This window comes from Tenrec ecaudatus, chromosome 2 (genome assembly GCF_050624435.1).
Source record: "Tenrec ecaudatus isolate mTenEca1 chromosome 2, mTenEca1.hap1, whole genome shotgun sequence".
Taxonomy (NCBI): domain Eukaryota; kingdom Metazoa; phylum Chordata; class Mammalia; order Afrosoricida; family Tenrecidae; genus Tenrec; species Tenrec ecaudatus.
In genome coordinates, this window is record NC_134531.1 from 293845089 (window position 1) to 293860988 (window position 15900).

At 38.4% G+C, this 15900-nt stretch overlaps 1 protein-coding gene across 7 annotated transcripts in view; it reads right to left on the reverse strand.

Moving 5' to 3' along the window:
- DZIP3 (DAZ interacting zinc finger protein 3) overlaps positions 1–15900 on the reverse strand; it is a 117394-nt gene that overhangs the window by 59815 nt on the left and 41679 nt on the right. For all 7 annotated transcript variants that reach the window (XM_075542556.1, XM_075542557.1, XM_075542559.1 and 4 more), the window contains 2 exons: positions 14742–14855; positions 7532–7612 (listed from right to left, as the gene is read on the reverse strand). In XM_075542556.1, the coding sequence (XP_075398671.1) occupies positions 7532–7612; positions 14742–14855 (195 nt within the window). The remainder of the gene's footprint in view (positions 1–7531; positions 7613–14741; positions 14856–15900) is intronic.

Genomic DNA, 15900 nt, shown 5'->3' on the forward strand with positions numbered 1-15900 from the left:
CTATTTTGCCATCATACATATTTATATATGTACATGCCTGTATTTAGACCTCTATAAATGCCCTTTGCCTCCTAGTCCTTTCCTCTATTTCATTTTACTTTCCCCTTCTCCCACTATCATGCTCAGCCAAGAAAGCATTTCTTCTTTCTTTTTCAGTGCTCAATTATTTCTAACCCTATGAAAATTAGGGTAGTTTTAGAAATGATCCAGTCATGGAGTCATTTATTTAAGTCTTTCATCCCAGAAATCTGTATGTATTGACAAAGATGATGCATACATTCTGTGCTTAAAGAACTAGTTTACAAAAGATCTTCTCTAACTAACATTTCAGCATGAAATATTTTAAATGTACTTTCTGTATATAAACATAAAAAAATTACTACCCCCCTCCAAAAAAAAGCTCTTTTGATAAATACAGGAGCAAATTTCTTTATAAATTCTTTATAATACTGGCTAGTTTTTCTTCTAATTGGAAAGTAATTTTTCCTGGTATTTTAAATATGAAATGAATGACTTCCAAACCATATATACAATTTTTGTAATAGTAACATTGATTGTAAACAGTACAGGTTTAGAAGTAAAAATCAGAATCTGTTAAAACATGCTTCATTATAATGAATAAAGCAGACATAATAAATAGCCATGGTTCGTTAGGAAAAATGGGAAAATTACGGCATGGACTTACTTTAAAATATTCTCTAGCACATCACTCTAAACAGTTCACGTTAAGTGAAATTATTTGCAGAAAAGGTACTTCGATTTAGGAGCTTAAAAATTCTATTTCACCAACCTGAGAGCCATATCTGATGCTATGAAGAATAATTGGAGTATCGGAATAAGACACAACAAAGAAGTCAACAGCAAAACTAGCGAGGGATTTCTTAAAGGAAAACTTCTCCAGCTTAATAAATAATAATCAGGCAACCATTCAGGAGGCTGAAGGAATACCAGCCAGACTGAATCCCAAGAAGAAGTCACCAAGACACATAATGGTTAAATTATCCAACTATGAGGAAAAGGAGAAAATCCCAAGAGCAGCTAGGGAAAAATAAATAGTCACTTATAAAGGTACCCAAACAAAAACATATTCAGACCTATCAGCAGACACGATGAAGAAGAGGAGGGAATGGAGTAACCTATTCCCAAAATTGAAGGAAAATAATGCAAACCAAAGAGTAACATACCCGGCCAAATGATCTATTAAGATATATGGAAAAGTAAGAGTTTTCCCAGACAAGGAAACACTCAAAAAATAGGTAAAAAGAAAGCCATCCCTACCAAAAAATCCTTGATGACCCAGTATAGGCAGAAGATGAATACTCACCAAGCACAAATAGGAGACTATCACACAGAACAACTCCATCCAGAGGGTTATAAAGAGAAAATAGCCCCCAAGACAGCATTAGATCAACAGTGGAAAGATGGCAAGAAAGAACTACATAAACACACACAACACAAACTGCTGAGAAAGGTAAGTAGGAAAACACCTAACACAAAAGGCACAAGACATCACAGAGTCCACAGATTGAAATAATAACACTGAATATCAATCCGCTGAGCTCAGGCATTAAAAGGCAGAGGTTAACAGACAGGCTCAGAAAACATAACCCATTGTTCTGCTGCCTACAGGAGAGACATCTCAAGCTTGCAGAAAAAAAAAACAGGTTGAGAATTAAAGGCTGGAGAAAAATATACCAAACAAATGACAATGCAAAAAAAAGCTGGGGTAGCAATCTTAATCTCGACAAAAATAATCTCGAGGTACAAGCCATAACAAGAGACAGAGAGGGGCACTGTATAATGCTCAAGGGAACAGTAGACCAAGAACCAGTGAGCATAATAAAAATATACACGCCAAACAAGAGACCTGCGAAATTCATAAATCAAACCCTCCAAAAATGAAAAGAAAAATCATAGGCTCCACAATTATAGTAGGTGACTTTAATACACTGCTCTTTGAAAAAGACAGATCACAGGGAAAGAAACTCAACAAGGAGGCTACATCTAGATCTAAATAGCACAATTAGACTACCTGACCTGATTTTTAGAGCTTTCCACGCAAATGAAAATAATTTCACATTCTTTTCAAGTATTCATGGAACATCCTCAAAAATAGATCACACAAGTTGAACATGAGTAAATTCAAGCACATAGAGATTATTCAGATGTCTCTCTCTGACCACTGTGTCATGATGCTGAAAATCAACAAAAGGACGATAAAAAACAAGGGCAAACATTGGAGGATGAATAATTCTCTATTGCAAAAGGAGTGGGTGTTGGCCCAGATTGGGTAGGAACCTGGAAGTTTCTAGACAACAATGAGAATGAAAATATGACGTATCAAAACCTTTGGGATACAGCAAAGGCATTTATCAGAGGAAGGGTGAAAGCAATACATGCACACGTAAAAAGGGAAGAGAGACTTGGGGTTGATATGCTGGCACAAAACTTAAACCAATTTGAGAAGAGTCACCAGAACAATTCTACTAATAGAAAAAGGAAAGAAATAAAAATCAGAGCTGAAATACAGGAGAGAAAAAATGAGAAAACTATGGAAAAGATACAGCTAAAAGTTCGTTATTTGAAAGGATGAACAGAATCAATAGACCACTGGCAAACCTAACAAAAGAAAGGAAGGGACACATTTCAGTAGAAGTATGAGGGATGAGACAGGGGACATTATAACGGACCCTTATGAAATCAAAAGGATAATTACACAGGACTAAGATGGCCTGTACTCTAATGAATTCAACAACTTGGAAGACGTGGACAAATACGTGGATAAACAATCCTTCCCTAGACTATCCCAGATGGACATCAAGAACCTCAATAGAGCCATAGCAATGGAAGAAGTAAACAAGGTAATCAAGGGATTACCAAAAAAAAAGGACAATCAACTGGGCCAGATGGCTTCACGGGAGAATTCTAGCAAGCATTCAACGAAGAACTGACACCAATCCTAGACAAACTCTTCCAGAACATAGAAAAAGACGGAAAATTCCAAAACTCTTTCTACGAAGCTACTGTAACTCTGATACCTAAAGCGGGCAACGATCCCACAAGAATCAAGAACTATAGACCAACATCTCTATGAACAAGGATGCAAAAATCCTTAACAAAATGCAAGATAACAGAATCCCAAAGCAAATAATTCACCATGAGCAAGTGGGATTCATGCCAGGGATGCAGGGATGGTTCAACATATGAAAGACGATTAGTATTATTCACCACACATAAAAAATTATAAGAAACACATGATAATATTGATAGATGTGGAAAAAGCATATGAAAACATCCAACACCCATTACTGTAACACACACAAGAAGATAGGAATGGAAGGAAATTTTCCTCAATATTATACAAGCTATATCTGAAAACCCAACAACCAACATGGTAATCAATGGAGAAAAGATGAAAACGATTCCACTGAAAAAGGGGACCAGACAAAGATGCATCTTGTCCCCACTCATCCTTCTTCAAAGAATTGGAAAAACTGATTATCAACTTCATATGGAGGGGGAAGAAGCCCAAAATTAGCAGAGAACGTCTGCAAAAGACAGACAAAGTGGGGGGGCTTGCTCTAACTGACATTAGCACATATTATATAACCATAGTAATCAAAACACTGTGGTACTGGTATAATGACAGATATTCAGACCAATGGGAAATAGCTGAAGACCCAGAAATAAAAACATCAGCATACAGGCAACTTATTTTTGATAAGGGCTCCAAAAATATCAAATGAGAAGAGGAAGCCCTCTTCAATAAATGGTGCTGGAAAAAATGGATATCTACCTGCAGAAAAATGAAGCAAGATGCTTACTCACTCCATACACAAGAATAAACTCCAGGTGGATCACTGACCTTCAAGTAAAACCTCAAACTATTAGGGCCCTTAATGAGGGAATTGGGACAAACCTGAGACTTGGCCCAGGGAATACATAGGCTATTGGAAATAGGGAAATAAAGAGGAGTCACAAATTGACAAGTGCAATATACTGAAGATAAGGCACCTGTGTATATCGAAACACTTCACCAAGAGAGAAATAAGAGAGCCCATAGACTGGAAAAACATCTTTAGCAATGACACATCAGATAAAGGCCTTATTTCTAAAATCTATAATACTTTGCAAGTTTACAATAAGAAAATAACTAACAGCAAAGGACCTGAAAAGAAATTTCACAGAGGCAGAAATCCGAATGATCAACAGATATATGAGAAAATGTTCAGGATTGTTAGCCGTAAGATAAATGCAAATTAAAACAATAATGAGATACCTCCTAACACCCTCAAAGATAGCCCAGTCAGAAAGTAACAAGTGTTGGAGGGGCTGTGGTGATATGAACTCTTGTCCACTGATGGTGGACCTGTAGGTATGTACAGCCACTATGGAAATCAATTTGGCGATTTCTAAAACTGATGGAGATTGAGCTACCATACAACCCCGCAAACCCCCTTCTGGGCATATACCCAGAAAAGTCAAGAACAAACCAAGACCAGATATCGTTACATCACAGTTCACTATTGCAAGCATTTGGAAACAACCCAAATTTCCATCAACAGGTGAATGAATCCAAAAACTGTGGTACATACAAACAATGGAGTACTAAAATGAGGAGATGAATGCATGAAGAACATTGCAACATGGGAAGAACTGGAGGGAATCAGACTAAAGGAAGTAAGCCAAGCACAAGAGGACAAGTACAACATGAGTCCACTGAGGTAAGCTTAAAAAAATGGGGCATTGGAGAAAAGCTACTATATACATACAACCCTGGGGTGAGGTCCAGCAACTACAACAGGGGCCAAACCCAATCCAGGGATACATACAGCAGCCAACTAAATAAAAGGGGGAAAGAAATAGAAATAAAAATAAAAAGTCATGGGTAGGGGGGAGTAGGGCACTAATCCACCCAAGGGGAGGGTATTGTTTATATCTCCACAGGAGGAGAGATCAGGCTTCAACCCGGTGCACCAAGACATGAATACCACATACCGATATGTACCAGGAAACCAACAGAGAGTTCTGTGGGGCCGGCCCCAATGCCAACTATGTGATCACTCACCCCCCCTCAGAAGAATGTATTTCAGAGGACAACACTGAGGCTACAGCTAGGGGAGAGGGGCGTGTTGGATTAGAGCACACGGGAGAAATGCGAAGGGATGGAGAGGGAGGAGAGGATTTCCTGGTCCACCAGGCCCCAAGGACGATGTTCCTGCTCAGAGCAGACAATGCATGGGGAAGACTGTAGGGCTGTCCCCACCACTGGACAGAGCATCACTCACTGAACCATGATGCTATGGGGGACAGCACTGGAGACACAGTGTGGTAGTAGTGCACGATCTGACCTGATCATGCTGGGTCCAGGCACTGAGGGTATGCAGCAGGGCAGCAGGGGGAGCAGAGTGATAAAACCCCCAGGGAATACCAAAAATACACATGGGAGACAGAGTGTGGCACCCCATCAGACTTGACTGGAAAACACTCATAAAGGCCAACAAATAGACCTTGAACTATTTATAGGCTTCTCCATTTTTGTCAGCAGCTTTCTTTTTGCTATTCTTGTGTGGTGGCTTTGACTTCCTTTGTTGTTTTATTTGGCTTTGCACTTATTCAAGTATCTGCATGTCTATCTAGATAAGATAGGTTGGGTAAATAATTCGGAGATGAAAAGAACAGGAAAATGGTTCTGGGAGGATATAGGACAAGAGCAGGTGGGAGAAAGGAAGGGTGGGGACCAACCCAAGTACAAGGGAACAAGTGTACTAAAATAAAATGGAAGGAAGGTCGTAGGAAGCTTAATGGGGCTTAATCAATGACAATGAAACAGTGAGGAATTACTAAACCCAAATAAAAGTCCAATCTGATGGTGGGACAGGTGGGAAGTAAAAAGGAAATAGAGGAAAGAAACAGAAGTCAGAGGACATTTATAGAGACTTAATACAGGCATGTACATATGTAAAAGTACATAATAAGAGGGGAATAGAACTATGTACTCATATCTATATGTTAAGAATTAGGGTGCAGATGAACATTGGGCCTAAACTCAAGGACTCCGTTAACACAAGAACACTTTGTTCTAACACCCGGAATTCTGTGATGCTCACTTTCCCTACACGATAGCTGAAGACAAAATGGGTGCATAAGGAGATGTGATGAAGAAAGCTGATGATGCCCAGATATCAAAAGATATAGCATCTGGGGTCTTAAAGGCCTGTGGCCATCTAGCTGAGAAGCAACAAAGTCCACATGGAAGAAGCACACCAGCCTGTGTGATCATAAGGTGTCAATGGGATCAGGTATCAGGCATCTAAAACCAGAATAAAACCATACCCAAGGTGAATGGTCGGGGGAGGGGAGAAAGGGGGCTATGGAGTGGAGACCCAATGCTCATCTGTAGATAACTGGACATCCCCTCACAGCAGAGGGGTCACAGGAAAGAGACGAGCCAGTCAGGGTGCAGTATAGTACCAATGAAACACAACACAACTTTCCTCTAGTTCTTTGGTGCTTCCTTCACCCCACTATCATGACCTCAATTCTATCTTACAAACCGGATTAGACCAGAACATGCACACGGCTACAGATAAGAGCCTGCAACACAGGGAATCCAGGAGAGATAAACCCCTCAGGGCCAACAATGAGAATAGAGAGGATAAGGGGAAGGTGGTGGGAGAATAAGGGGAAGAGATCACAAGGATCAATCTAGAACCCCATCCCAAGGAGATGAGTAACGGAAAAGGGGTTGAGGGGTGATGGAGGACAATGTAAGATATGGGAAAAAATAATCTATAACTTATCAAGGGCTCAGGAAGGAGGATAGGTGGGGGAAGGAGGGAGAAGAAATAGGAAGCTGATATCAGGGGCTCAAGTGGGAAGAGAATGCTTTGAAAATGATGATGGCGGCATATGTGCAAATGTGCTTGACACACTGGATGGATTGTGATCAGAGATGTAAGAGCCCGCAATAAAAGAATATATATAAAAAATTCTACTTCAAAGGTAGATTTATATATATTATTATGAAGTTCAGAAAATAGATGTAGAAATAGAAAAAGTAAAAGATATACCAGGGCTGTAAAGAAAATATGACAAATCATTAAATTAATAAAAGAGAACGTTATTTGAAGTCATTGAGAAATGATTTAGTTAACTTCCAGAGTTTTATTCATTTTTACTTTATCTTATTCCACAAATTGATTCAGATAAAATACATGTTTTAAAAAAGGGTTAAGATTAATTGCAGAGACATTAATTTACACTAGAAAATGCAATAAAATATAATATATAAATGAAAAGTGCTAAGCAATTATTATATTCTACCAATAATAAGCATTCAAAAGATAAAGTAAAAAATAAGTAGTTTTAAGCTTATGTCTTCAGTTTCAAATTACATTTTGCATGTAAAAATATGACAGAAAAGTCAAAGAACCATTTCACGTGCTAGAAAATTTCAAAATTTCATTTTGCTAATATGAAGTCAGAAAATATAAAAAAATTTACAATAGGCAAATAATGTGCTACATACCTCTTTCTTTCCTCTTTCAGTGAGTGCCACGGCGTATAAAAATAGTAATGTCAAGTAATAGCCAATGTTAATATGGTGTGCCTACAAAAGATCCAAATATATATTTAATAGGTTATGCAGACTACACTACTTTGGGGGATAACAAGTTTAATTAAATTTTCTAGGCTTGAGCAATAATTATTTTTAAATGACCTTCTTTTACGTTATCAATTATCTAAGAATGACTAGAAAAGGACTTGTAGGTAGATTTGCTATGCGACCAAGGAAGGAGAAAAATGCAGTTTTTGATCTAGAAATAAAACATTAGAATTTGACTACCGAAATGAAAGGAAATGCCTTTCAAAATTATCATTCTATCATATAATATAATATAATATAGTATAGTATAGTATAATATAATATAGTATAGTATAATATAATATAATATCCTAAGTAACAAAAACTTTAGATAATACTACAATGAATGTTTAAATAACCCTCACCATTTTTAAAAGCTATGGTTAACTATTAAATAAAAAGGTTTTATTCCTCATACATGGGCTTTGTTATAACAGTTTAATCATAAAGCTTACAAATTTTTAGAAATTAAAAAATACTCGGGTATGCCCTGCATAAAAATTGTCTACACAAAGTTAGAGATGAAGGCCAGCCTAACAATTCACTGCCATTGAGTCCGTGATGACTCAGTGACCTCACAGGACTGGGTGCATCTGCCCCTGAGTTTCATTCACTGCCATTGAGTCCATCATGATTCTCAGTGATGTCACAGGACTGGGTAGATCTGTCCCAAAGTTTCCAAGGCTGAAACTTTCTGAGAGTAGAAAGCCCCATCTTTCTCCAGAGGAGCAACTGCTGGTTTCAAAGCGCTGACCAGTAAGCAGGCCATCTCTTAACCAGGACACCATCAGGGCTCATCAGGAGAACAGACTAAGGGCTAAGACGTGGAGGGAGAAGGGTACCTATGGCTACTAAGGAATTATAGAAAAGAGGTTTTATGGTGATGAAATCATTTTTATCATGATTACAGTGGTGGTTATATAAAGGTACAAGTGACTCACAAAGAACTATGCATGTTGGTGCAGGGAAAATAGCATAATTGGCCTCATGAGACTACAGACCTGAAGAAAGGTCAGCTTCAAAGGTGGCTGCTTGGCAAGGTCTTGGGAACTCAGATTTTGGAAGTGTTCTCACTGCTCCTTGACAAGGATGGCTCATTATGCCAAGACTATTCTTGCAAACAACGTGGTTTATACTAAACAGGTACATTTACTTTAAAATATGGAATTTGGATACCTTTCAGGTAGAGGGTGCCAAGTGACTGAAAAATAAACCCAAACTCATTGCATTCCAGGCAGTTCAGAGCACTGATAGGACAGAGCAGAACCCTGCCCCCAAGGTGTCCGATTTTATTAATCTGTACAGAACTGGGCTGCTCTATCTTTCTCCCTGGGAGCAGCTGGTGCGTTGAAATGCACTGAGCACTAAAGCACTGCACAACCAGGACAAAAGTTTGGTCCACTTATACTTTAATGGGCTTTCCTGGACATGAACATGTCACTTGTGTTGCATATTTCACTGCTGGAAAAACAAAACCAAAAAACCTGCATACTGTGTGACCCCTCTTGAGAAAGACAGAGTATAAGAAACCCTACACATGAATTCTTCCAGACTTGCCCGGGTCTTTTCCCCTTATGATCTGGCTGTATATCTGTACATTATAATCAATCTTAGTCATGAGTACAGCTACATTCCAAGTTCTTTGAGTACTAAAGTGATAAAAACAACACTCTCTGATAATTTCCACATTCTCTGAGATCACTTTTCCTTGGAGTGGGCCAAGTAAGGATATCTTACTGTTGATGGGCCGAGTAAGGTGCTTTCAGAATAATTTGTCTATGTGAGAGAGCACCTCAGGCACTGAATCCGTTGGAAGATCTACTTCGCGAAATGTTAAGCTGACCAATTATTTTTTATATTGATTTTGGGTATGCTTTCATTTTGATCCTGCATTGTTCAATGTTTTACCCATAGGATCTTTCAACTTTATTTTGTATTTGAATATGTTGTTCCCTAGTAACTCCCTGCCCTTGTTCTGACTGGTGATATCAAGTTTCTCCATCTTTTTTTCCCAGCAGTGTAGTCAATTTTATTCCTGAACATTTGAACTGGTGGGCTCCATGTGTATAGTTGCCTTTTATGTTATTTAGAAAGGGTATTTGTGATAAGGAAATCATTGGTATTGCAAAATTCTGCCAGTTAATTTCCAGTTTTTATCATCAAGGCCATATCTTCCAACTACCGATCCTCCCTGTTTCATCCTTTCACTTTGTTTCCAATTACCAGTAATTATCAATGTATCATTTACCAATTTAGCAACTGTATGTTTGATCAATTTCAGATTGCAAGGTTTAAATAAACAATCAATATCTGTATCTTTGGCAGTATTGATAAGTTTGTAAATCTGAATAAGAGTTGTATTACTTATTCTTACTTATAGGTATGTATTATCCCATCACTGAAAATGGTGTTCCTGAAATGTCCCTTTTAGCCATCAATGCGACAGCATCGCTCTCCAGTTTGTTCTTCCTGGCATAGCAGGCCATCTTGCCTACTACAGTACATCTACAAGGAACAGCCAGAAAGTCAAGCAGAATTCAGAACGGGACACGGAACAAGGGATATCATTGCTGATACCATCAAAGGGATCTTGCCTGAAAGCAGAGAGTATCAGAAAGATGATTACCAGCAAATCACTAACTATGCAAAAGCATTCAACTGTGTTACTGGTGGTTCGGTGCCAGTGAGTTGGTTCCAACTTCCAACTCATAGAAACCCTATGTTCGATAGAACAAAACATTACCGAACCCTGTGGCATCCTTACAATTCTTGTTATGCTTAAGCCCGTTGTTTTCCCCACTATGTCAATCCATCTCCTTGACTGTCTTCTTCTTTTGCTCTGACTTATCTTCTGTTTGGTCTCTCCCGATAACATGCCCAAAGAATGTGAGAAATCTTTCCATCTTCACTGCTAAGGAGCATTCTGGCTGCACTTCTTCCAAGACAGATTTGTTTGTTCTTCTGGAATTCTGCAGGGCTTTCAACATTCTTCACTAACCCCATAATTCAAATGCATCAAATCTTCGTCTTTATTTATTGTGACGATCCTTACAAATTATGGATAACATAGCAAGGAATGGGGATTCTGAAACTGGATTGGGCTCACGTTGAACTTGTACAGACTGAGAGGTAGTTGTTCAAGCAGAGCAAAGGTATAGTACATCATTAAATGCAGGAAAGATGTGCCCAGGGCTGTACCATTTTCCCATACTTATCCCATCTGTATGCTGAGCAAATAAACTAAGAGGTTGAACTATTGATGAAGAAAGTATCATCAGGACTGAGGAAGACTCATTAACAACCTGTGATGTGAAGATGGCATAACCTTGCTTGCTGAATGTGAAGAGAACTTGAAGCACTTACTGATGAAGAAAAAGCCTTTACTATGAATTACATCTCAATTTGAGAAACCAGAAATCCTCACAACTGGACCAACAGCAACATACACTAAATGACGAAAAGATGGATGTTGCTCAGGATTTCATTTTACTTGGATCTGAAAACAAAGCCCATGGATGCAGAGCTAGGGTGCATCAAATGGACGCTTTCTTTTGTAGCAGATTTACATCTTTAAACTATTAAAAATCAAAGATGGCATTTTGAAGATGAAACTTCCCCTAGACCAGAGGATTTAGACTGGTACAGGTAGGAACTGGAAACACAGAGAATCCAGGGCGGATGATCCCTTCAGGACCAGTGGTGTGAGTGGTGATACCGGGAGGGTGGAGGGAGACTGGGGTGGAATGGGGGAACCTATTACAAGGATCTACATATAACTTCCTCCCTGAGGGATGGACAAGAGAAAAGTGGGTGAAAGGAGACATCAGATAGGGCAAGATATGACAAAATAATAAATTTATAAATTATCAAGGGTTCATAAGGGAGGGGGAAACAGGGAGGGAGGGGAAAATGAGGAGTTGATGCCAGGGGCTTGGGTGGAGAGCGGATGTTTTGAGAATGATAAGGGCAATGAATGTACAGATGTGCTTTACACAATGGACGAATGTATGGATTGTGATAAGAGTTGTATGTGTCCCTAATAAAACGATTTAAAAAAAAGATGAAACTTCCGGACTCAAAAGGAAGTTAGAAATGAATTAAAAAGATCACAGAAGAATTAACACAACTGAATTACAGTGTTGACAAAGAATAGTAAATATACCGTGAACTGTCAGAATAGTGAATAAATCTGTCTTGGAAGAAGTATAGCCAGATGGATTGACAGTGGCTACAATAATGGACTTTTGTGACACTGGGACATTTGTGAGGATGTTGTAGGATAAGATCAGTCCATTGTGCTGCATGATTCAGAACCCACATGACAGCACCTAGCACAGTAACAACAAAGTACTAGTAAATCTCAAACACAGGCCTAGTCCAACTGAAGCTCATACAACGATACATGTACCCGTGTCAATTTCTTAATTTTTGATATTGTACTTTTATTATATAAGATGTAACCATCAGGAGAAATTGGGTAATCGATACACAGAATTTTTCTGTATTAATTTTGCAACATCTTTTGCATCTTTATGTCAAAATAAAAATTTCAAAAATGGTTTATGAAGAAAACATTGCATTCCATTCATGAGGTCTATACTCATGGAAGATTACAGCCATATCTTTCATCATGTTAATTTTCTTCATTGATATTGTTCCACATCATCAGCAAAATGCTGGTCGATATATAATAATTGCAAACATTTACTGGAAGTAGACTTATTTTTACATTAATCTCACTATATTCTCTCACCTATAACACTTCTTATGGCTAACAGTAGGCTTTTATAACTGACTGCTGTTGTCTAGGAAAGATTAACAAGTGTGTTTGTATTCCCTGGGCTAAATGATTTTACCAACACAAACTCCCCTGTAATATGTAATTGGTTTTTAACTTTAAAATTCCCCTCTATAGAAGCAATATAATATGAGGGGACTTGAAATATATAGGTAAAAGTAGAATTAAAAGATAATGGATTTTTCTGTGAATTTTTTGAGGCCCCCTCCAATCATGATTCAGAACATAGGCTCTGAAGCTAACAAGGGTATTTTTTGTCCTGAATCTCTACTTTACTATCTGCTGACTTTAGGCATATTTTCCTTCTACTTCAATTTTATTATGTATAAAATAGGAAAAATAAGGTGGGGTGCTTATGAAGAGTAATTGACCTAATATTGCAAAATCCTTAAAACTGTGATAGATACTACGATTCACTGCCATCAAGTCGATTTCAACCCTCCAACCCTGCAACCACTGTGAGTTTCCAAGGCTGTAAGTCTTCACAGGAGCAGAGCCTCACGGTTCTCCTTTGGCACTGCTGGCTACTTCAAACTGTGACTCGTAGTTAAGAGCACACTGTGTTGCCTGGTATATCACCAGGGTTCCTTGACTATCCTGTAGAAAGCCCTAAATAAACGCGGGGAACACTGATGGCACTGTGGATTGGGCAGTGGACTGCTAACTCCTCGGTAGGCTGGCGGTTCAAACCCACCAGCTACTCCATGTGAGGAAGCTAAGACTGTCTGCTCCCATAGAGAGCTGGTGTCTCAGAAAACTTACAGGGAGTTCTTACATGTTCTATCTGGTTGCTGTGAATTGGAATGGACTCTATGGCATTGTGGGGCTTTTGTTTTTTATTGCTATTACTTTGTGACTTTTTAAAGAGCACTTTCATAAGAACTCAAAAGTCTTATGCAATTCTACTTAAAAATATGATTTTGCAAGCAGGATAAGATGCAGGCATGTGGTCCCTCTCTAAGTAAAAGCAGACAGCAAGAATTTAAAGGTAAAAATGATTCATTTCTAGTCTAAAATCAATTTATTTTCCTTCCTTTCTTTTCCACATTAGTAGAGACTGTTCCAAGTAATAGAACTCAGTGGCTATAAAGATGCTACTGGCAATTCCACTGTCTCCTACTCCTTTGTCTCATCCTTCCTTTGTGGCCTTAAGAAACAGGAGAACCACTTGAACACAGAAGTAGGCTGTTTACATCATCACAGTTCCAATTCTGCTCACAAGTGCTAACAAGAAAAGAACTGCTTCCATTCCCTCATCTAAAACTCATCTTTAAAGTAATGTCTAAATCAAAAAGCCTATGGAATGGGGATCTGTTCACGCCAGTTTAATACTGATTGTCTCACTGGCTGGCATCCAGGTCGGTGGGTGGAATAACAGGCCTGAGCATCCCAAAGTTCTCAGAATTACATGATGCAAACTCCCTCTTCTTTGTGCTTTCTTTGATTCTACCCAACTTTCTATCCAGAACCCCTTTTAAGGTAGTGTACATGATCACCTCTTAGTACCTGGTCCTGGGACCGCTAAGTAAAGATTCTTCTTCTACTCTATTATTCGTCAGTACAAGGTTACCTTTTTAGTGTCAGGGCAGTTGTTCTTTCTGGTACATAACCCTAACCCTAGCCGGCTTTCTTTTCAGTGTCCTATAGGGTCACTGTGAGTTGGAGCCAACTCAATGGCAGTGATCTTTGAGCTTCACAGTTTGCAGAAGTTTCAATTTTCATAAATATAAAACTATTAGAGGAAAGAGAAGTTGGTTAATAATTCGGGAGAAATAGGGATAATGTTTGAAGTTCATAACTCTCCATTTTCTACTTGAGAAAGCCTCTTTTTATACTAATTCACATTTCTCTGTTCTTGGGATGAACAATTTTGTAGTAGGGAAGGAGACTAGAATAGACCTACATAGAGAGGCTGTCACTTAAATAGGACACAGACGAGGTCAATTATGGAATTCATTTTCTCTAAAGGTAAAAGAAGGAGCCCTGGTGGCATGGTGGATTTGAGTTGGGCTGCTAAACACAAGGTCAACAGTTCAAAACCGCCAGCCACTCCATGGGAGAAAGATAAATCTTTCTACTCCTATAAAGACGTGCAGCCTCAGAAACCCAAACGGACAGTTCTGCCCTGTCCTACAGGGTTAGTATGAGTCCAAATGAATTTAATGGCAGTGAGTTTGAGTTTGAAGGAGAATTAAATGTTTACAAAAGGTCACTGGTAAATATGCAATGGCTGCTCTTTCTTGAAAACTATGATCCAACTTCATTATTCCAAACTTTGTGAAAGAAAATACTTACCATGTAATTAGTAGCTTGAATTTTCCTCAGTGCTGCTTCTAGCTGCATTATCAAGACATTCAAAGTCAAAGGAGGAACATTTCCTTCCGCATTCTGACAGTTACCTACATTTCTCTGTGGAAAATAATTAGTTAAAAATTTAAGTTGGGAAAAATACCTATACTTTTATTACATAAATCATGTTTATTATACAAGATTTTGAGATGAAAACAACTTTAAAAACACATTGTTTTTAAATTCACAATATCCAGGTATCAACTGTTCCTACATTTGTGGTGTTTTACATACATACATACATATATGTATGTATATATACAGATAGATGAGAGAGAGATATATAAGTACATAGTCTGCTAAGTTTTCTTTATAGCTATTTTCTGAAAATATCGAAAACCACACCATGGCTGCCAAGAGATTTGTGCTATCCACTCCTAATTCAGAAGAAAGTGATGATCTCATGTAATTCTCTCACCTTCTACTCACTAGCACCACGCCTTGAGTCTGAAGTAAACAGGAATAGTGACATTAATACCATCTCCAGATTGTGCCATCTGAGGCTGCAATGTGACTGGAGTAAGCCAATATATGACTTACTGTGTTCTATAATTTGCTATTTACATAGATGTAAAGAAAGGAGGGTAATGTCTCTATCTTTTGGTGCATTCTTTAATGCCACATACCCACAAATACTCAGAGTACATTTATCGAATTCAGTTGGTACACATGACATCATCTGTTAAGTAATATTTTTACCTGTGTGAAAAGTTCAGTCTACACTTTCCTACTCAAAGGCTAATTATGCATGCTTTATTTTGGTCTCTCTGGCATTCAATCCAATGAACTTCTTTTCTATTATTACATTTCCTAGATAAAGTAATTGTGGTAAGAGATATGCAACAAAGCACTGTACATTTCGGCGACGTGAATTATTGCTACCATATTATGCCAATGTTGACTCTAAACAAAATATGACCCATCTCCGCTACCATCAGTGAACACCCCCGGCAGGTCCTAACAGTAAGAGCATCATTCTCTTTTCATTACCAGCCTCACGCACTCGCTTCCACTCCATGCATCCTTGTAGCAATGCCATAGGACAGGGGAGCACGGTTCCTATGGCTTTCCAAACTGTACTTCTTTGTGGACTTGACAGCCCCTT